The 24,210-nt window shown below is 37.3% G+C and overlaps 1 protein-coding gene across 1 annotated transcript; it reads left to right on the top strand.

Moving 5' to 3' along the window:
- Window positions 1-5,861: 5,861 nt before the first annotated feature.
- dclk3 (doublecortin-like kinase 3) lies at window positions 5,862-19,494 on the top strand. The gene is made up of 5 exons (XM_015604894.3): window positions 5,862-6,167; window positions 11,314-12,878; window positions 13,416-13,548; window positions 14,849-15,016; window positions 17,038-19,494. The coding sequence occupies exons 1-5, from the start codon at window positions 6,104-6,106 to the stop codon at window positions 17,589-17,591; spliced, it is 2,484 nt and encodes an 827-aa protein (XP_015460380.3). The 5' UTR covers window positions 5,862-6,103; the 3' UTR covers window positions 17,592-19,494.
- The last annotated feature ends 4,716 nt before the right edge of the window (window positions 19,495-24,210 follow it).

Below are 24,210 nucleotides of genomic sequence, written 5' to 3'. Positions count from 1 at the left end.
AACAGTTTAAAATGTGTGTTAAATGTGTGTTTTTATTTTTTTTTTAGAATATATTGTCTAGAATTAAAATGATAAATTTCGATTATTAATTTGCTATTTAATAAAATAGCAAGCTGATAAAATGTGTCTGAGAATTAGCTGCACTTTAGTTAACAATAACATGTTCAGCTATTAACAACATTAATTTTACTTAATACTTCCCATATTGTCTTCATACTTACTTGAGGTAAAGCTTAAGCTGTCCATCCTGATGTGGGAAAATATTACAGTAATTAAAATATTAAAAAAAAATCAAAATGTATCTTTGAAACAGAGCAAGGTCACTATAAACAATTCAACATGTCTACAACTGTAAGTCAACCACATTTCCATCAAATGCCAATTTTGCTAAAATTGTCCACCCAGTCATTATCATGCATTATTATTATTATTATTATTATTATTATTATTATTATTATTAGGGTTCAAGCACCGAAGGTGCGTAGAACCCTATTGTTTTTGCTAAGATTTTTCTTATTATTATTATTATTCTTTTTCTCCTGTAAAAACAGTTGTGCAGCATAAACCGTAAGTCATAGAGAAATGAAACTTGGTAGGTAGATGTAGGATCAGTGCATCTCGGTGGACAACAAAAATGGCACCGATTGGTCAAGTGGTGGCGCTATAAACAAGGAAATTCATTTTTCACAATTTTCTCAATAACTCAAAAACCATAAGACCTACATTCAAAATTCTTTGTTTGATGGATTCCTTGGGTCAATACCTACAACTTTCCAATTTGGACCATGCACTTCCGTCTATATAGATTTTTTGCTAATTTGCATAATATGCAAAACATACTTTTGCGAACTAGTCCTAGGAATTTTGATCAATCCTGGCATGTTTGGTATCAAAACACTCGTGAGAGCATGGCCTTCAATATTCATTAAGAAAAAGTTGAAATTTGTAAACAATATGGCCACCATATGCAAATTAGTCCTTCCGGATATATGCCCCATTCACTTCAATTGTTAAATTTGGAACACTGTTTCTCAGCAACCGTGCAACCTAGCAAGCTGAAACTTTGCATGCAGAATCTGTCATACAGCCTCTAAAGGATGTTCAAAGGGCAACTTAATCAATCAACATGGCTGAACACCATCAGCCAATCAGCATTCAGCAGACATTTTGGCAGGCTGAATGTTGCCCAATCTGGATGACACTTGGCAGTTATGTTCAGGTGGAGACGCTGTAGTGACCTGCAAATTGCTGAAACAATCCGACCACTGGGGGGCGCTGTTCCAACAAATCGAATACATGTCAATCATACTATACTATTTTGACATCTAAATGTTTGTGCCATATTTAGTACAGTGGCTCTGACAAATTTGTCAATACAACTATGTTTAAAAAGTGCTTTGTTTATTCAGAACTGCTAATTGTTTGAAAATAGCAATATTGATACTAGTCTCTGGATATTTGGCCTATCACCGCCATTTCAGACTTGTTGCACACTGTAGAGTCTCTAGGTTAAGATTCAATAAAAACATTTGTGAAAATTTCACATACAATAGTGTCCAGGCATCAAGCAGTCTGAGCGTCCTTGAAATTTTCAACCTAAATTGCTGTAACTCTGCAGTATTTGCTGTAATCTCACAATGTCAAAGACCTCTGTACAATATCACTCTGATGAAGCGCCATTTAATACAGAACTAGATTTAGAATATATTTGTAATTACATGTCATATCAGAACATGCACTCCTTTGTGCCTCTTCTCAACATTAATAACAGGTGAAAGACTTTTGATAATTTCTCAATGTGACAGAGTGTCTCCAATTGTGTTACACCTTCTTACACATCACCATCCTATGCTCTAGTAGGCACCATTGTGCCAGTTGCTGTTTGATGAAGCGCCATTTAATTCAGAACTAGATTTAGAATAACTTTGTAATTACATGTCATGTCAGACAATGAACTCATTTGTGTTAATGTAAACTTGTTTGGTAAAACATTTCAGCTTGTTTTGCAAAGGTCAAAAGGTCAATCTGAACACCACTTTGTAAACATTCTGGTTGAAACCACCTGATCAATACCAATAACATGTAGACACATTTTGACTAGATCTAACTCACTTGATGAATATCCTACAAACTTCACTAGATTGACATTACAATTACAATTTACAATTTAAGCACTGATCACGTTGAAAGGCTTCTGCTCAACATCAATAACAGGTGAAAAATTTTTAATAATCTCTAAATGTGACAGGGCATCTCCAATCATATTAGCCCTTTTTACACATCACCATTCAGTTCTCTAGTATGCACCATTGTGCCAGTTGGTGCTTGAACCCGATGATTGCCGCTTGCGGCTATATTTATTATTATTATTATTATTATGTGTTTAAAACTTTTGTGGGCCAAAAGGCACAGTGTTCTGAATATGACCTGTACAGTATGTGCACTGGCCTTACAGGACAGTCTGGGCTGTGCTGGATCTGGCACATGTGGCATGCAGCGCCCTCTTGAGGTCTCACCAGATACGAATACTGTTCACAAATGGAAATAAATGCACCCCCCCTCCCTTCACACACTTGCTCACACACTCTCTCACACACATGCACACACACACTCACACTATTAAGGGTGGGTGAGATAATGCCCAGCTCACAGCAGAATAAAGAGAAACACAATGGGGCAGGCCTTTGTTAGCTGTGTCCATGGAAATGTACCCATGCAGAGAGAGAGAGAGAGAGACTGAAACAGACAGATTGAAAAGTGTTGAGGTTTTTTGCTTAAAGCGTAGCTAAAACCAAAAAGACAGAGCTGAAGAGAACACAAAAGTGGAAAAGCAGATGGAAGCATTTCTGGTCTAAATTGCCCTCATTTACAACAGCTGTGGCTGTGTTCCCTGGTCCTAAAATGCACACACACACAAAAAAACAATACACCCTAATATATCTGGATCATTGATGAGTGTTAATGATTAAAGATGCCTGTATTCCATGTGGAAAATCACCTGGGATTAGATGCAGAGTTTGTCTCTGTCTTGTTGTGTCTCTAAATTTATTTGATTTGTGACAAAATTACTGGCCTGTAATTCAAACATTCTCCAGAATTCCTCCAGTGCTGGAGGCGCCCAACATCACACAGTTCAGTCTCTGCATTTCACTCTATTTTCTGGATACAAGGCATCACAAGCATTCCTGTAACCCTGTGGTTAAACTATATAGCCATAAAGCCCAAATATTTGTGAGACAAGAAATCTACTTTTAACCAAGTTTACCCATATAAATCTTACATTGTATTTTTTTTGACAAACACTCTCAACAAGAGTAAAACAACACCTTAGACCCTTGATTGATAAATTTTGGCTGTATAAGGGATTTTCACCATAGTGATATATAGGTTATATAGGTCTTTTACTGGAGGTTTTACTTGAACTTTTTTTGCAATTTTTGCTGATTTCCATTGCTTTTTTTGTGACACAGTATTGAAAAATATTGCATTTATCACTCATATTGCATTCCATTTCACTGTACACTGCATCTACTTGTGTTTCTGTGAATTGAATTCAGAATAGACCTCTGAAATAGATGATATAATAAGTCATAACTATATGACTTATTATATAAGTGATATGCTGAGTAAAGATGGTTAAGAACGAACCTTTAGAAATTACTGAAATAAATTCTGCGAACTGTGTAAAATGTGATTTTATGTGCTAAACATGACCATAACTCATAATTACACATCTATGCATATTCATTTTTCAATCTTTGTTTCAATATTTTTGTTACTGTGCCTTTAAGACTGATTGTAAAGGAGCTCTGTCCTGATTGGCCACTCTGTACTATGCCTCATTCAAAAAAGCAGTGCACACTGGAACAGGCCTGTCTAACACATCTTGCTTTGTACTGTGGCTTATTTAAACAGTCTGGGGCATTTACACTACTTACACAAGCTGTGTGGCAATACTTCTCAAGAAGGGCACAGAAAATAATATATTTGTTCAAATAAACCCATGTGGCATTTAAAAACAATGACATTTTCATTTAAACAATTTCCGTTTTATAATTGCAGACAACAATTTTCACTTTTTTCAAAAGTGTGACAGTTCTGCATGTAATGCATTAATTATGCCAGGGTCACATGAGTTTTGTAGTAATCATTCCAGGTTCTCAATTATTAAGTTCTACTATAGTAAAAGGTTGGTAAATATGTTCCAGTCAGTCTGTATGGGTGTGTGTACTGTCACTGAATTTTTTGTTCTAAGCTAACTAAAGATATTTACATCAGATTGGAAGAGCAGAATCATTATATGACATTATGAGAATCAGGACAGTGAACCACTTGCACACTATATCATATTTTTATCAGCATTTTTAAACTAAAACATTTATAAAAATAAGATACTCTTATAGTGTAGTATAATAATGTGACACATGCTCTCTAATAGTTTCTTCTGAAATCAAGAGTATTAAACATTAAGCATTAAACTTTCATGCTTTTTGTGTAACTTGCATTGACCAGAGCATTAGTAAGAAAATCTAGAGAACACAGTTCCACAGACATTCACTGTGTTTCAATCAAAGGTGTACAGTATATTTTTGCTCAAGAGAAAGCTGAAAACAGAAATTTCATAAAGTTAAAATCCATGGGAATATTGTGAAAGCTTCCAGGCATGAGAAAATCCTTTCACAATCACTGTACAAAAGCCCAGCTTCTGGAATGATATCCCTTTAACCCCAGCTAAATTATTATATACAAAGTAGAGCTGCAAAATATTGCAAAAACTTTTGCAGTATTAGTTTTGTGCAGTGTATTGTGATATTTTAACTATTAACTATTTTCTAACTGTTAACGTTTTTCACCAGATTTAACCAGAATTTATTGGTGAACATTGGGATGATAATGCTGAAATGGTATATCATTCAGCCCAAATGTGAATTCATGAATTAAGTCTCCAGTATATTCGTAGGTAACATGAGTAATGTGTGATTTTTAGATAAAATCGCCAGAATAGATTTAAAAAGTAACTGCAGTTATTTTAGACAGCGGCTGACAAAAAACAGTACCAAAATAAATCAAAGCAATTAATAGAGACATAATTCATATTATAAATAACAATTAAATAAATAAAAGTATAAAAAATCCCCCACTCCCCAAAAAATAGGGATCAGTATCAAAAACACAAAATACTAAACACAAAAGTTTAGTAAAGTAAATAAATGTGGGATTCATATTTATTACTATTTTTTAGATTCATAAATAAATATGATTAAGCAGAGATACTGAAATAAATGGAAGTGTATTTATTTCAGATTCAACACACTTCTCTTTTTTTAGCTCTATATTTCCTTTTTAAGTATATAAATGAATTAATTAATAAATGTGCCCTGGAGGTTATTTTGTAATGGATGGCGATCGGAATCTAAAATACACTTGAAAAAAATGAATAAATAAATACAAATGTGATTAAATATATTCACGTGAAACACTAAGGTAACAAACTGTACAGTTTATTATTTGTTCTAAATATTTATTTTATTTGCTTAGTTCTGTATATCTTCCTTATTATCTTATTACATGGAAAAATCATTCTCTTTAAGAAATATGGGGCTCAGGGGCAAATGGTCTAAACTAAAGTAAACTAAAGTAAACTAAAGTAAACTAAACTAAACTAAACTAAACTAAACTAAACTAAAGGATGTGCAGGCGTGCTATATGTGGTCATGCGCTCTCGTGGGCCTGAGTCCGTTACTATACACTACTACAGCGCGCGCGCTCCTGTGTGTGCGTGTGTGCGCGTGCGGAGGGAGGGGGGGGGGTCTTTTGCATTCTGCATTTAAAGAGGTGGACGGTTACCGTGGAGACGCTCGTGCAGCAGGATGTGCGGTATCCGGTTGCGCGAGCTGGTCCCGTCGTCCAAAAGATGCGCGCTCCCGATGTTCCCGTATTACCTGCAGTGTTGGACCGGACCGTCCCGACCGCGCGCTGCGGACAGTAGTCCTGAGCACCGGTACTGAGCTGCACAGCCTCTACAGACCCGCGAGACTGGAGTTCTGCTCTGGATCAGAGCTCTGCCTGAGGGCCCTGAGGGTCCGACCTGCACGAGCTCACCATGACCCCCCTATGGAAGCAGCGCCTGGAGCCCCAGCCCGCAGCAAACCCCTGGAGAGCAGCAGGTAGACTCCAACAGCTTTACTCCAACAGCTGGACCAGCAGAGAGGGATCCAGCACCACATCATATCATAATAAGATTAATATCATAATAACCATAAGTTACAATCTGTGTGCACCTGGCTCATTTTATTGCATCATAGCTTTCCAGTGAAAAACATCCTCAAAACAGCAACTTTACAGCAGATATATAATTTTATATTGGTCCATTCATCTATAATTTCGACACACTGTAAGGAACAGTTTGAGTGTTCAAATTATGTAGTAAGCTAAAACTGGACAAAAAAGGAGATACATTTTCTTTGGACAGCAATGATATGATAATAATAATAATAATAATAATAATAATAATAATAATAATAATAATAATAATAATAATAATAATAATAATAATAAGAAGAAGAAGAAGAAGAATAAGAAGAAGAATACGAATAAGAAGAAGATTTTTTCTTGTTTTTATATTAACAGTTTTTCTTAGGGTTTCTTAAATTTTACTCCATAATTATTAATTAAATATTCTAAATGTAAATTTGTCTTGCTTTTGAAAGAAAATGTCAATTATCCTTGTTACTAATTTGGAATTTTAGCTTGCAATTTTTTCTATTGTTCACCACCCTATATATTACATATGTATTTATTTTTACCTAATACACATAAGATGTAAAGTTGCCAAGCTGTTCCTTTAATTGTGATGTTTCTGCAGAAGTATATATTTAGATACACAGTAAACAATTATGTTGCTGTTAAGTTGATGTTCATCAAATTGTATCATATTATATTATAATTTCTCTTAGGCATATAGGATAAACCTAAGATAAGCCTAGCTGTAGACTATAATTTCCTTTCAGAATGCTGAGTAGTCTTAAGACTAGGCTAAATCCATGTCTATGAAACTGCCCAACTGAGATATGAGTTTCTAGTCATATTGCCCAGCATTTTATAAGATGATGTTCAGTCTGTGTGATGAAGCTAGTGTCAGTGGAGTCACTGGAGTGGGAGCTTAGCATCCCATTCTGTTCTTCATCTTGTCTAACAAGAGCAGAAATATAATATAAAGGCAGCAGTTAATGTACGGATCAGAAGTGAAATGAAGTTGCGGACGTGTCTAAATGGCTGAGATGTTTTGTCCTGAGTGACAGCCCTCGTTAAAAGCACACAATGTAGGGCACCCTGTCTGTGTCTGAATGCTGTGGAGCTCAGGTACCGAGACATGGTGACCCTAGCCTTTAGTCCAGTTCCCTCTTCTTTCCTCTCTTTAGTTTTCAGTGTTGAATCAAAAGTAAATGTACTGCATGTATCTGACACACTGAAGTAGTGATGAGGATTATCACATGCCTGTACATACACAGGACAAACACACACACACACACACACACACACACACACACACACACACACACACACACACACACACACACACACACACACACACACACACACACACACCAAGAAGCAGTGTTACTCTTCTGTGTCTTGTGTAAGCAGATCCGACAAGATCAGATTTGATCCTTTCCGTTCCCCTGGAGTGTGAGGTGCTATCTGAGAGTGCACAGGCCTCAGAGAAGCTTCTGGCCACGCACCTGCACTGAATTATTAACACTCTGCATTTCCTCCTTCAGTCCCCAGGGAGCTTTTTTTCCTTTAGTGCAACACTGACACAAAACTTTTTTTGTTTAGATTAGTAAGCTCAAAAACATTTTCTTTTTCTTTCGGATAAGAGTCATACACAGGTGAGCACAACATGAGTACACAAGTGTATATGTACAGTATGCATATTTATATTCATTGGTCATCTCCACCAAGACAAAAGCAAAATGGCAGCAGATCATCTTCAGCGGCTGTTTAAGTCCTGCTTTTGTCTTGGTAAAGATGACCTGCGACAATGATCAAAAACAACAGTTTGGTCTTCATTGTAGGCATTTTGACAGTCCAATATTACGTCAATAGGTCCTGCATAGTCCTGGTGCACTATTTCAACAGGACAATGCTCATCCATATACTGCTGCTGTCTCAGGGCTTTGCCATGTAGAGACACAGATGCTACCAGAAAATCTGCAGGGCTATTCAAGCTGCATAGGATGGAGGATCACAGGACACCACTAGAAACCTTTAAAGTGTTTATTTTCAGAAGGTTTTGTTTGTCTGTTGAGCCATTGACTATTATATAGAGACATTGTGACACCTGCTTATTTCTTGTTTCTTCCCAAATGAAGGGTATTAAAAAAAGAGTTTATCATGCTTTTGTTGCTCTGTCTCTAAGAAAATGCAGCGCTGGAGAGCTGTATGTGTTTGGTGCTAATAGGTTCATGTTTGTCTGCTCTAGAGATGGGAGTAAGTGTATATATTACCCTCATCTAAACACAACCTGAATGGAAACCAAAACATGAAACTGATGGGGGAATGTGTTCTTCCGGACAGCAGAGTCTACACCACAAAATCCTCAACCTCAAATTCACTCTTACTGTGTTTGTTTGTGTTCAGCTGGACTAAATAATTAAGTACTGCAGGTGTTAAAGAGCAGTGTCAAATTTGCACAGTTTTCCATATAATCAGCTGGGTTACTGCTTTAGGTTAGCTTTGGTACGTTTGTCAATATAGCTATATATTATAATATAATGACACTTAGCAATATGCGTTTTTAGACTCTTGATCCAAACCCTCTTAAGTTTTCAATAAAGTTATGAGGTAACTAAAGTTTGGAAGAAGGACCACACTTTTTAAAACCATGTCTTACCTTTTTTTCTCACTTTTTTTCTGTTAAAAAATGCAACAATTTGCAAAACATCTTTTAAATACACTTGCTCATATGATATGACATAGGGCATTATCACACCTGAAAGTATGGACCAGAGGCTGGATTTGTATACTGTATATTTGGTCCGTAATGTTGTCCATGTGCATTGCGCAGCAGAATGATCTTATCAGATTACCCTCAAATTAATTTTGTTGTTGTTCTGTTCATAAATAAGGGTTATTCTACAGTTACAGTAGATAAAATAATTACCAGCTTAGGCCCATTATGCCCACACTGTTGCCTGACAGGTGTGCAAGTGAAGGGGAGTCCGATTTTGGCATCACACCAGTTCATTTTCTTCTTCTATTGTTTAATAGTTGATGAAAGCCTGCCACAACTTGCTGTAATTCATATAAAAGTCTGAACCATCTTTAAAAGTGTTTTCTCACAGCAAACAAAACAAACCATGATTGAACCTCTTTTGATTAGATCTTTGGTTTACAGCACATTTGACTAAGGCTGTTTTCACTCTGACCAAACTTAAAGGTCTGATAGCCCGGACAAAACAAGGTGGATGTGAAAGCACCAATAAGCTACTTCTATTACTTTATAACATAGTGTAACCCCTATCCCCAGTTAAATTAAAGAAATAAGGGCCTGAGTTCTTTCTATTCTTTCCGTCTCTATTTTGGTAAAATTAAATAAAGTATATAAATGTAAATTAAATAAAATAATTAAAAGTATAATACACAACAAAAGGGACTGTCACACAGATGTATACAAAATAGCCAGTACTTTACTGAGTGTATAAAATTAGAGGAGGAATAGTCTAAGAATTGAGTGTCCTTTTCTGTGCTTTAAACCAAAAACAAATAAATAGCAGGCTTTAACTGACAATAGTTATATCCTTTTTAAACAGAGCTAGATAGTACCTTTCTTCACAAACAATAGTACAAATATGCAGTGTAAAAATACCCAAGTGTAACTTTTAAACCACCAATTATAAAGTCAGATTTTATACAGTACCCAAATTATTTAATTACTATTAATTATTTCAATAACCAAATATTACCAATTATTTGATGATTATTGTAGCTCAGAATTATATTTTAGGATTAATTTTAGGAACAGGATTTTAGATTTTAGTTTAGAATTAGTTAATTTACCCCTTATTCTCTCTTTTAGAAATACACTGAGTGATATATTTACACCCTTAAACAGAAATTAACCTTAGTATCCCTAATAGTTTGCTTATAAAATAAATTACCACCTTACATTAAATATGTGGGCCCACTTATAAATAATACACTCAAATTCACGGAATAAAGAAACAAAACAAAATGGTGCAGGCCTGGTTCGATGCTGGCGTGCGTTGTGGCCTAAAAACTTAATGGCCGCTTCACTCTAACGAGCCAAAACAAAGGGTTTCAGAGTACCTCAGAGTCCGTGAATCGGAACGGGAGCAAAGCACGTGTTCCGGCCGCATGGAGCGTTTTCCCTCGGAGCCAGAGGAACTTTGAGCCGCGCGGGGACTCAAAGCGCTATCTGGTGGTGGGATTATTGGTCCTGGTGTCCAGCGAAGTCGGGAGAGAGTCCAGAGCCAGTCCAGAGAACAGTCTTTAGGAGCTAGCGCAGAGCAGGCTAATACACGAGGCTACCTAGATACTTAACCGAGCTGGCTAAGCTAACCGGGCCAGAAGAACTTGCTTAAAGAGATTTTCCCAGCTTTATCTACTAGAACCCGCTCAGTATGGACGTCTTTGTCCTTAAAATTACCGAGTGAGCAATTAATACTGATTAATTCACCCAGTGAGGAACTTTTTCCTCCTCGCCTGCTACTCCTGCCTCGCTGCCGTTCTCTCCCTCTCTCTCTCTCTCTGTCTCTCTCTGTCTGGCCCGTGGGCGGGCTCCTCCCAATCCAGTACTCCACCCCTCACCTGTACACTTCTCCCTGAGTAGCTCCCTTAACCACTTTTAAGTGACCTTAGTGCAAAAACACAGAAAATAAATAAAATATCTACTCTGTACTGCTTTTGTATGCTTTTTAAACTATTTACACCAACATAATGACTATTTTTAAAAATTAAATTTATATGGCTTTATTTATTACTGTATTTATTAGTATCTCTATTTTAGAACTAGAGAGTTTAATTTTTAGCCAGGGCTACAATAGTAAAGTAAGTCATATTCCATACTTTTGCCTATTGCTTTTGGGAAAGACCTTTCACTGATGAAGTATAAACTTCCATTTGAAATTTAAAGGCAAATCTTTGACACTAAACACTTGTTGGACCTTCAGCCAACATTTAGATTGAAGAGAATTGTATTATTAAAACTTAGCTTTTTTGTCAAGTTTTCCACAATTTGAACACTGAGACTTTCCTTTGTTTAAGACTGTGTTTGTCTGTATGTTTCAGATCAGAGAACCAGATTTCCTAAGTGCCCGAATGCTGCTCCTCGCCATGTCCTCCCTTCATACACCTATGGTTCCAAGAACCTGAGGCCTCCTGCTGCCTACAGACCCTTGGAAAATGCTGTAATTGGATCATATGGGTGGGAGGAGCCTGTGGTGTCCAGGGTAAACGGCTACCATGGACGGCATGCGGAGGCGAGTCCGGTGCGGCCACGCATAGTAACGGTTGTACGGCCGTGTGGAGAGCACAACCTGCGGAAGATCTCTCTGCTGTTGAACCGGCGGGCAGTCCAGACTTTCGAACTGCTCATAGCTGATGTCTCGGAGGCGCTTGGCTTTCCTAGTTGGAGCAATGGCCGCGTTCGCCGCCTCTTCAGCCAAACTGGCCGAGAGATCCGCAGCCTCTCAGACTTCTTTCACTTTGACCAGGCCTTCCTGGCCTTCGGGAGCTCTCGCCCATTGCTTGGTGAAGTGCAGGCTGCTCTAGAGGAGCTTTACCCTGACAGTCCAGGTTACTGTGGACACTTGCTAAGGTTGTGGGAGCGCATCCTGAGGCATAAAGCAGCCAAAGCTGATAGTGGTTTTCATGATGATGACCCGCAGGTCGAGGCCTCTCAAAATATAACTGTTGAGCCTACAGTCAATCAGCCAGTCGCCAACAATTTGCAGCCAACCAGAGCACATGCTAGGCAGAAGGACAGGGGTAGGAGAGAAAGGCAAAGAGGAGAGTGGGAGCACTGGAGGGTACCCCTCAAAGCTCTAATGAAAGAGGAGAAGGGGAGAGGAAGAGAAGAAGAGCGGAAGAAAGAGTCCGTATACTGTCGGAGCTGCAGGGGGGCTGGACCACCTATCCCACCAATCAGACAGGGAAACAGACAGTGTGCTAAATGGGAGAGCCCTAATAATCAGAGCAAAGCTCCTCCATCTCAGAATGATGAGATGGAAAGCCAATCACAACAACAACAACAAAAGACATGTGAAGTAGAACCCAATACTCTAAATCCAATCAATAACTCAAATTTGCCACAAAACCACCAAAACATTCCAATTCCAGAGACCCAAACAGAAAAATCACCTGCTGATCAGGACAGGCCTAAAGCAAAACTGGTCAAGCAGACAGACTGGCAGCAGCAGCTTCCGCCCGATGGTGTCGAGGTTTCACACGAGGAAATCGAGCGCTGCTACGAGATCGGCTCAGTGGTGGGTGATGGGAACTTTGCGGTGGTACGAGAGTGTCGTGTCCGGGGCAGCACCCAAACCTTCGCCATGAAGATGGTGGACAAGGCCAAGCTGCAAGGCCGCGGTCACATGATCCAGAATGAGATTGCCCTGCTGCGGAGCCTGGCTCATCCACGCCTGGTACAGCTGCTGCGCTCACACCACACAGACACATACGTTTACCTGCTGATGGAGCTGGTCACCGGCGGAGATCTGTTCGATGCCATTGCCCGCAGTGGGAGATTCAGTGAGCCGTGTGCAGCCCGAATGATCCGAGACATCAGCCAGGCCCTGGAGTACATCCATAACAAGAGCATCGCACACAGAGACATCAAACCGGAAAACCTGCTGGTGAGATACAGACTGATAATTACACAGACTATTGACAAACATTACACTACGAAAGAAGGTACAATAAACAATAAATAGAATGAGAATATAGTTAAAAGTACTGAAGAAATAAAGAGAAGCTAAGAGATAAATTAAATGAAATAAAATAAAATAAAAATTGGAACTGTACACATATGAATATTATTGTATCCAAAAATTATTGAGGTAGGTTTATGTTAAATATTGTTTAAAGGAAGTTGCAGATGATGTTTACATTACAAAAGAACATCTGTAAGTGCAAGTGAGCAAATTGTGAATCCAGTCAGATTGTGAGACTCAGAGGTGTCCACTGTGGTTAATACACAAATGGCAGTATTAGTATTGCAACATGTTGCATCTTTAAATTCAGGAGAAATCTGGTGAAATGTCTTGAATATTTTAATATAGCGATGTGAATCATAGAACAGCAGAATATTGGTCAGTATTTTCAATACAATGCAGCACTAGTTTGAAGATTCAAAGTTCTGTGTTTAGAGTGTTTCTCAACCTCATTTAAAGGTCCAGCACGACGGGAATGGCAGTGTGAATCTGAAGCTGGCTGATTTTGGATTGGCCATGGTGGTGACAGAGCCGGTGTACACAGTATGTGGAACACCAACTTACGTTGCTCCTGAGATACTTGCTGAGACAGGTGAGGAGTCATTGAGCACAGCAAAAAAGTTGATTAGACTTGAGTAATGGACACAAAAGACATTACTGCCATTATCTATATCACATCAACACAACTGCTGTAAGTTCCATTCTGTTGGCAAGAACTGGGCTGATGTAAGATATATAATTTATGTGCAAGCACTTGAGATATTTTAATCATGCAAATTCAAACCACATTTCTTGTCAGTGCACATTTCAGCATTTCAGCCCTTACAGAAAAAAACAGTTACCCTGTTCTGTCTGTGTGAGAACACACACACACACACATGCCAAAACACATGGGAAATTGTGTTGTGTCCCATGCACTGACCTATGAGATCTGCGTGTGAGGGCTCCTGCACTGAATGTGACACACGTTCATTAATGCACACTGTGCTCTCCACTGTGGGTGGTATTGCTGTCTGCTACATATTCCTGATACACACAACATGTGCAACAACTAATGTTAAATTCACCTAAACCTAAATGTGCCATCCATTTGGCACCAACTATCATGCCTTGGTCTAACTCAACATTAATTCACGTTGCCTCACGTTCATGAGCACACTGGCCAATGTTAAACCTCACTCACAAGATAACATCTCACAACATTCCCAAGCATTCCCCAGCTGTTCTCTGAGGTAACTATTCATCATCCAATTACATACTGCTCTCCCATGACTTTTGACATGTCGAGCAAAAAAAATGCAATTTTGATATAATGAATATAATAGATTCTGCTGCGATGGATTGGCGGCCTGTCCAGGGTGTATCCTGCCTTCCGCCCGATGCCGGCTGGGATAGGCTCCAGCACCCCCCCGCGATGGATGGAGCGGTTGATAATGACTTGACTTGACTTGACTTGATAATAGATTCTGTATAATTGAGTCTTTATTGTTTTGTTATTATTAAATCAAAATGCTCCAAAATGACTTATTTACAGTTTAAATTTTGTAAGGTGCCTGCAATATATGATGCACATACACACTATAACCTTACCAGCATGTTACTATTGAGGACATAGCCTGTCATGCTTTTTTGGACCCTTAAAGTGGGAACCATTGATTCCCAACAATAGAGCTACACTAAGCAGTTGAACAAACACTCACTTAGCCTGCAGTCTTGTTTGAAGTTAGAAGGCTGTTATTCAAACTTGAATTTTACATGCAATTTCAATAAATATCTGGGTTAAAGCAATAGCGATGTTTCTATAAAACATTTGAGTTGTTTTAACTTATCTGTGTTTATTGATAATGCACTTATAATATTTTAAGAGTGTGTGTGTGTGTGTGTGCGCGCAGGTTATGGTGTAGCAGTGGATGTCTGGGCGATGGGGGTTATACTGTTTGTACTGCTCAGTGGGTTCCCACCATTCCGCAGTGCAGAACGCAATCAGGAGGAGCTGTTTGGTCTCATTCAGAAGGGAGAGGTTCACTTCATATCACCTTACTGGGACCATGTGTCTGAAGGTACAACCTTGAACTGACAATGAACTGTTTTTCTGAAACTGCTTAGATACAGTGCATAGATAGACTGACTGTAGAAAAGTACATATAGTAGAAGAAGCCATATATAAGTGTAACAATAGAAATGCACTATATGAACCAAAGTAATGGGACATGTGCTTATTTATAATTTCTTCTGAAATCATGGGTCTTTAAAAGAGCTTATCCTGCATTTTTTTGAGTAACTGTCGAAAAAAAGGCTTTCTGATTTTGGAGCATTACTGTGAGGATTTTATTGTTTGATTGTAAATATCTGTGTCACGCCTGGCCCTGTTTCCTGTCTGTCCTCGTGCCTGTGTTGTCCCACGTGACCCGTGCCCCTGTGTTCTGCCTGTGATTTTCCATTACCTCATGTCTCATTTGTAGCTCCACCCCTTCCCCAGGTGTTTCCACTCCCAGTGTGTTTCCTGTTATGTTAAAAAGACTTCCTCTGTTACTTGTCCTCTGTCGGTCTTTGCACTGTCCCCCGTTGTCTGTCTCTCTGCGTTTCTCTGTCTCTGTGTTTCTTAGCCTCTCAGTGTTTCTTTAGTCATTGCCCTAGGTCCTTGTTTAGTGTTTATCTCTGTTTGTTTCTAGTTCCCTATATTTATACATCTCTGCCTTGTTTAGTTTTGTAATTATTCAGTTCCTAGTTTATTTCTTTGTTTATCTACTCCTGCTTTGTTTGTTAGTTATTATCTATCTAGTTTAGTTCCTTATTGTTTTCCTCGTTTGTTTTTGTCAGCCTCCCTATTTGTTTGTAGTATATATTTATCTTCCTGTTTATTTTGTTATTTTCTAGTTCCCTGTGTTTTCCCTAGTTTATTCCCTTGCCCTGTTTTAGTTTATCCTGCCTAGTTTTATAGTCTCCCCGTTTGTTTATCTTTAGTATCTCTTGTTTGTTTGTTAGTTTTAGCTCGCCTCTGTTTCTTGTTTTCCTTTGTTTCTTGTTTACTTGTTTATTTGTTTATTTATCATTAGTCTCTCTCTCTTGTTTATTCCTAGTTTATTTTTCCAGCGTTTGTTTAGTTTTATGTTCTCTAGCCTCCCTCGTTTGTTTAGTTATTTTGTTGTTACGTGTTTACTTCTCTCTTTGTTTAATAAACTCACCTTACCTGCACATACGTCCGCCTCCACGTCTCTCTGCCTGGGTCAACCCTGACAATCTGACTATGTAGCACATTGTATTGGATGTATTAGGCAGAGCACCATCTTTCCAGAGAACACAATTCTACAGTTTAATAGATCAATGCTGAGAGGATTCCAATATACCCTCTAGCCTATGCCTGATGCCAAAAGGTTCAAGTTTATCTGCTTCAGAGAGTCCTTTTCTATTGGCAGTAATTCTCCACAGGAATTACACAAGCGCTGTGTGGTCAAGTGCACATCTGTGCTAGCAATCTATAACTAGCACACACACAAATAAACATACAGCTCTGATAAATAATTAAGAGACCACTTCTGATTTTGCTATTTATAGGTATATGTTTGACTAAAATTTACATTGTTGTTTTATTCTATAAACTACGGACAACATTTCTTCCAGGTTCCAAATAAAAATATTGTCATTTAGAGCATTTATTTGCAGAAAATTAGAAATGGCTGAAATAACAAAAAAGATGCAGAGCTTCAAAACTTCAAATAATGCAAAGAAAACAAGTTCATATTCATAAAGTTTTAAGAGTTCAGAAATTAATATTTGGTGGAATACCCTTGTCATGTTCTCCTCCACCAGTCTTACACACTGCTTTTGGATAATTAATGCCATTCCTGGTGCAAAAATTCAAGCAGTTCAGCTTGGTTTGATGGCTTTTGATTATCCATCTTCCAGAGGTTTTCAATTTGGTAAAATCAAAGAAACTTTTTTCCAGAGCTGTATCTTGTGCCTAACCTATGCATGCCACTGTATTTACTCTAGCATGTCAAAAGATAAACATAGTGCAGATTACGGTTATTTAAAAAGGTGTGTGTGTGTGTCTGTGTGTGTTTGTGTTTGTCCATTTCAGGAGCTAAAGCTCTGATCAGGGCTCTGCTGGAAGTGAACCCGGCTGTGAGGCTGACAGCCAGTCAGACTCTGCAGAACAGCTGGCTCCTGCATGCTGCATCACAGAGCGGCCACACGGGGGAGACGACCAACAACCAACCCAAACCAGCCAGCAGAAAAGATGCTGTCAATCATCATAAACAGGACATATCAGCAGAGACGGGTCAATCAGCTCAGAATAAAGACAATAAACACACACCTCAACAGAACACAGAAATCAACACAGAACAGACAGATCCCCAGACTCCTGACAGAACCTTACCAGCAAGAGAGACCAGCAAAAACAGTCACATACAGGAGATACCAGCACAACCAGCAGATCCACAGCAGAACAGTGCAACTCCTACAGACCTTCACCATCAAGAGGAACAATCACACAATACAGAGATCAGAACCAACAGCAACCACCAGATATCAGACGTTCCCATAATCAGCAGGAACAGCGACACGGACCAAAACCTTCAGGACAAACCAGAAGAATCATCTGACATCAAAAATATGCAGGATGTTCAGTGAGGCAAGTGGAACTCAACACTAGCACAGAAAATACTTCAACATAAAGACGCCTGAATGTAACGAAGCATTGACTGCTACAAAGGGTTCTTAGTACCACTTTCTTTATGTGTTATAACTGATTATTAATGGTATTTTTAAGTATTTACAAGCTAATGAATAACATTTAAACAATTTTCCCCCCATTTTCTCAGCAATTTACACATCCAATTACCCAACCCACTCATTAGGACTCACCCTATCACTAGTGATGCCCCAACACACCAGGAGGGTGAAGACTAGCACATGCCTCCTCTGATACATGTGAAATCACACTCTGCTTCTTTTCGAACATTGCCAAGTAGCGTCACAGTGCACTCGGGGGAAAGCGCAGCGACTCGGTTCTGATACATCAGCTCACAGATTTCTTGTACTGATCGACATCACCCTGAGTGATAGGGGGAGAGAGCGCCATCTACCCACCTAGAGAGAGCAAGGCCAATTGTGCTCCTTCAGGACTCAGGGCTACAGGAACAGGATTCAAACCGGCGAGTTCCTGATCATAGTGGCAGCGCTTAGCTGGACTACTCCTTTATAAGGAAGCCTTAATTTTTAAGTGGTAGCAGGTTCTTTGAGTTATTATACTTACTGCGCATTTAAAAATAGAATATATAGAGAGTATTGGGACACCTGTTCATTCATTGTTTCTTTTAAATTTAATTGTATTACAAAAAAAGTGTGTCCTGCTTTTGTTGGAGTAACTGTACTTTAGTGCTTAAAGTTACTTCTAGGTTTTGGAGCACTGCTGTGAGGAATCGATTTAATTCAGTGACAGAAGCATTTGTTAGATCAGCATATTTCACAGCCCTAAAAAATGGATAATACCAGTGTCTCTTCTCCACAGCTAAATACTGGAGGGTTTTGTACCCCCAGCCCACAACTGATATTAGGCATGATGCAAATAGGTTCATGTTTATCTGTTTAATCTGTACATTTGGACATTTAGACCCTGTTCACACCTGGTCACTTCATGCATCTTGAGTATCAGGATTATACTTGGATAAAGCCAAAAACATAAAAATGCAAGTGTAACATACCAAAGACAAGTTTAAAACAGATACAGTTTTTTTTAGATTGATCCAAATTTGATCCACATCCTCCAAGTACAAACAAGATTATAGTAATATTTGCTATACTCTGTCCCACACAACAAAGGGATTTCAATCTGACTAACCAGAGAAGCATTTGACTACATAGTGTAAATGACTTTGGTTAAAATCATATGGAGATACAATTCATATGAATATACAAGAAGTGACCAGGTGTAAACGGGGTCATAGTTGTTCTTTATCTTCTTAAACTCTCAGGCCTTTTTGCTTTCTGGTATAACTTATGAACAACTCAGTTTGCATTGCTTTATGTGTAGTTACATAATAGTAATACTTGTAATAAAATTAATGGCAAATTAGAGATTAAGGAACTAAAATGGCTCTAAAATGGATAGCAAAGAAACATTGAATAGATGTTTTAATGATGATGATGATGGATAAAAACACTTTTAAAAAACATTTATGTAACATTGACTTATAGGCATCAGCTAGTGTAAAAATTGTGACACCAAATCAAAGTTAATTTAAAGTTTAGAACGGTTGGGCTGAGCTCTTTTACTCTACTCACAATGTTTAAATAATGAATATTTGATTATTTCATCAATCATGAATATTGATTATTTAAATGTTCCCTTCTTTACTGTAAACCACAGTACAATAAGATATAAGAATAGAATACAGACAAGATATTCATATTTAATGTATGTAAAGTTTAACAAACCATACATATAAAACCATGAAGTTAAATTAATCTTGAATCAAAGTAAAATTGATGAGCACAAATAAATATATTCTGTTTTCCATTTTACTGCATCAGAGACATTCATAAAGATTCAACTTCTTATTGCTATCTGGGTTGGAGTTACATTGTAGCATCTTAAATGCATAATGCATAAGTTACCCGGGCACGTGTAGTCAAAATCCACTGTGTTTTAGGGTTTACATAAACCACAGGCATTACATTACACTACAGTAATCTGTATTACCAGTCAAAGCACCAGCTTATGGTACTCTTACACTGAAATAAACTGAAGTATGTTGCTTGTAAGATAAAGAAACTATTATATTGTACACTGTGTAGGCCTGTTGTAGTACAGCTGTGCTGGAAGGGGGGAGAAGAATAGAAACATGTACAAAAACCATTTATAAATGTATAAAACCTTTTTTGTCCATTTAATTCTTTTTTTATAATCCCTTGTAAATGTAAAAGGTATATCCACCACTGTGGAAATCCAAAATAAGCGATGAGGCCTGCTCTGGCTCTGTGTAACTTGAGTGCCAATGACAGTGTGGACAGACGGTAGCCATTTTAGGTCCTTTAGCTGTTTAGTCATTAGAGAGGATCTTTAGAATGTATTAATAATAGTGTTTCTACACCACACATGCTTTTCTCTTTCTTCCTCATGAACTAGTATCATCACAATAAATATCTATTTCATGAAGAATATTGTCTTCTCATTGTTCTGTTATTTTGTATTAATACATGTAAAGTCATGATCTTTGTGTAAATGAAATGAAAGAGGCAGATATTAAGCAGATATTATACAAATAATAAATATTACATTAAGTATTCATGTGTACATTTTACACCTCGTCAATTAATGTGAGTAGTATCCAGATTATATGATTATAAGATTTTAACCACATGCATTTACAAATGCTTTCACTGTTATACAGACTGAAATCTAATTAATGTATTGGACAGAAAATGCAAATTAGTTTATTCTGGTGATTTGGTTTTGCTGGGAGAAGTAACATAAGTGGTTTGAGTGATCTTGGGTGCATTTACACATGTATTTTTATGTGGCTTCTCATCCTGCACTCTAATTCTTATACACTTTTTTTATTAACGCTGTATCACATTTAAACAAGTGGTGAATTATGGTTTAATTTTCAGATGTTTGTGATGTTTCAACATTTTAGTTTTCAACATTTAATAAACTGTAGATTATGTTGCTTTTTTATTCTAAATTGTACACTCTTAAAACGGATGTTAATTTGAGGGTTTAGTAAAGGCTGTAAGGCATTGGAGGCAGGATGCAAATGCGAGTTGGTTTTATTTTTTGACAAAAACTGAGACAAAGAAATAAACACTAAGACTTAAAAACAAAGACTATAAAACAAATGATTAACCAGGTCCTAACAACCAAAGAAGTGAAACAAAAAATCAAACAATCTAAAGAAAACAAACCAGAACTCTGTGGACCAAAACACGGCAGGTCAGAGGCTTAACAAACACCGGTACAAAACATCCAGAGTCGAACAAAAAGCATGACAGAGCACAAAGGGGCATATGAGGTATTTATACACAGGTACAGACAAGGTACGCCTGTGTAAGTAACAAGGGGGTGGGGTTACAAATGAGACAGGAGGGATTACAGTTGACAGGGCGGGGCTAAGGCATAGAAAAGACCAAAAACAAAACAGGGTGATGTAAAGCACACGGGGAGGTAAACAAACCAAGAGAACAGAGGACAGGAGCAGGAAGAACCAAAAAAAGAAAAACATAAGACAGACACAGGCTAAGGTGTGTTTCCATACAGAACAATCATCTCTCAAAAAACACCTCCAGCTGAAAAGTTTTTTTTATATTGAAGCAGAAATAGTACAACAGACTTAGTTTGTTATTTGTATAAGATTATCTGGAGAATATTTACATCAATATTTAAACCTGAGACAATTCTACAACTATATAATAATAGTGTATTATTATACTAGTTAGTATAATACTATGATATATAGGTTATAATGTCTGGCAGCAGCAGGAAGGACACATTTTCTGAAGCAGTTGTCCACTGAAAGAGCTCTCCAGTGGTGTCAGAGTGTCCTTAATGGGGTGGCTGTTGTTGTCTATCATGGGTGACAGTTTATATTTATAATTCCTTACACTGATTTCAGGTAAAAATATCAAAAGTTCTATTTATTTTCTTAACCTGTAACATTGACACTAATTTCAATCCATTTCAGCACTGAAGGTCAATCATGTGCCAGCTGTATTGATCTTATCAATATATAATCCTGATATTCAGATGCAGGACAGGTAGTCAGTTGATTATCATATCTAAATGATTAGGAAGAAAAGACTAGCCACAGACAGGTAAATATATATATATACACTCAAACTGAATTGATCTGAATTATGAAGCTTTTACTGATTAAACTCTACTCTGTTAGAGAATGTATTATGTACTTGTACAGATGCCTCACTTACTCAAAGACTTTATTCATGAGAATCTGGATTGTCTTTTGACACCCTGACAGGTTAGTGATTTACAAGCCCCACATTGATAAAACATGTAAAACCTGTTTTTTTAGCAAATGTTTGAAACAGCCGAGCCATGCTGGTGACTGTCCGTCCACAAGTTCTGTTTCCAGTGAAGTTAACCAGTGACAGCTCTGCAGTGAAAGCCCCCCTCCTAAAGGCATTCTTTCATTTTCAGATATTAAAGAGATTGTTACAACAGATGGATCATTGTTTTTCTGATTATCAATCAGTAACACTTATAAACAAATTGTGTTATCAGAATGTTTACATATGACTTAGTTCTTGATCATATCTAAAGGTAACAGTGGATGGAAAGGAACAGGTCTCGTTGTAAAATAATACAAAAAACTGTTGTGAATTCTATTAAAATGGAACATATTAATTAGTTTTTTTAACAGCTTTAGTGGCTGTTAGATTATATAAAATAAAAACATTTTTAATGGTATAACAGGTCAGTACGTCACTGTGAAACACAATTCACAACTGCAACAAATTGTGTCACTAAAAACAGAAACCTTTTTAATTTAGTATTTTTTTAGTAATCAGATTATCTGATATGTAGCCTTTTTGAGCTATATCTCCTTTTTAAAAAAGGCCATATACTGCAGTCGCTGTCCAATTAAAAACAAATATGGATTTTAGTGTTGATTTTTTGTTTATTACATACTTTGAACACAGCAAATGTCCCTCAAACTGTGTCAAACTTTCTTGACAAATAAACCAATGTAAATTGTCCAAAACAAATTTAAATATATATTTTTTTACATTACATCGACTTCCATTGAAAGTTAAGAAGATTTATCTCTCTTTTTTAAAGCTGATGTTTTGGAGATGGTCATGTCTTTCATTGGATAGATAGTGATGATATGAGGACATCGACAATATGTCCCTTTTTTAAAAGCAGTGTTGCTTGTATTTGCTGTCATAACCTTTTGTCATTGAGTAAAGGTCATTACGGGTCACTTTGAGTTTTTTAGTACATCAGCATGCAAACAAATATTAACTGACTTTAAAGTGTGTGAGTTTTTGCAGTATATACTTTATATATGTATTTTACAATTCAATTACATTACATTATCGTATTTGAATAAAAAAGATTTTTTGCAATACTTTTGAGAGTTAATGTAAACCATGCCTTTTTAATCTAATAGTATTTTCCTGTTTTTTGATATACAGAAAAAAATGGTAACCCCTGTTTATTGTTTAGTTATTTCCATACTTATTTTTAACAGAGTAGGATAAAAACTTGGTTCAGTGCCGTTCTTGGACGTATATGATTAGACATACAATAATCATAACATTCATTTTAAGAGCATGGAATGAAGGAATGTTCAACTCTAGAAATATTTAGTGGAAAACAGTGCGGCTCCAGCAGCAGACGGACCAATCCAGGTGTTCATAAAGCATATAAATCATATCCATTCATGCACCATCTGCTCCCATTTAAACTGGTAAGCACACTGCAGTGGGTCTGAGTGATCTACCGTTCTAAAAGGTATTCCAGTCATTTCTCAGACACTGCAAAACTCTGTGTTTAAAGATGTTGAGAATTTGAGATATTTGGACTGTAAACATTAATTATGGCCTTTCCGGCTGTTTTGTAACAGGCTAATACATATCCATGCTAATTTCAAAATCCATTTATATGAATTACAAAAATTGTAATTAAATTAAATTATGTTTTACTTTAAGTTTTCAGCATAGAAATAGTTTAACTAAAAGGAAACTACTATACAATAAAATACATTTTATAACCATCCAAAATAGCTTTATTACTGTGTTTTTACTCTTTTTAATGTTTTAGTAATAGCTACTAGACTTTATTTTATTTAATATCAGTGCATGTCTTTATACCACCTATATCACCTTTAGGTTTGAGATGAAAAATCATGGTATTTTACAACAATACAATGCACAGGGATTTGCCAGGTCACTAATATTAGACTGATATAAAGATATTTTAATAACTGAGATGTCAAATAACATGTTTATTACTTTTAAGACATGTTAGTATTGAGATAAGTACGATGTACCACAACATATGAGACCCCAGTTAAGGCATTTGCTCAAACACAGTTTCATTCACACCCAAAAAGCTGTAAAAAAAACACCTCCCTCTACTCTAGCTCACCATTCCAGCAGCCCAGGCACACACACACAAATTCACACACACACATGTCAGTCTAGTTGTCATGCCTGGGACAGACCTCCTGATTACACTGCACCTTTTGACTGGTTTGCCTATTCACCCCAACCCCCAGAGGCTACG

The sequence above is a fragment of the Astyanax mexicanus genome, chromosome 3 (assembly GCF_023375975.1).
Source record: "Astyanax mexicanus isolate ESR-SI-001 chromosome 3, AstMex3_surface, whole genome shotgun sequence".
NCBI lineage: Eukaryota > Metazoa > Chordata > Actinopteri > Characiformes > Acestrorhamphidae > Astyanax > Astyanax mexicanus.
Note: the sequence above shows the minus strand (reverse complement) of the source record. Positions and strands in the feature narration are given on the sequence as shown.

Excerpts from the sequence above, each read along its gene's own strand:
- dclk3 (XM_015604894.3), top strand. The coding sequence starts at position 6,104 with ATGACCCCCCTATGGAAGCAGCGCCTGGAGCCCCAGCCCGCAGCAAAC. Across the intron at positions 12,879-13,415 it reads TCAAACCGGAAAACCTGCTG|GTCCAGCACGACGGGAATGG; the intron begins GTGAGATACAGA and ends CCTCATTTAAAG. Across the intron at positions 13,549-14,848 it reads TGAGATACTTGCTGAGACAG|GTTATGGTGTAGCAGTGGAT; the intron begins GTGAGGAGTCAT and ends GTGTGCGCGCAG.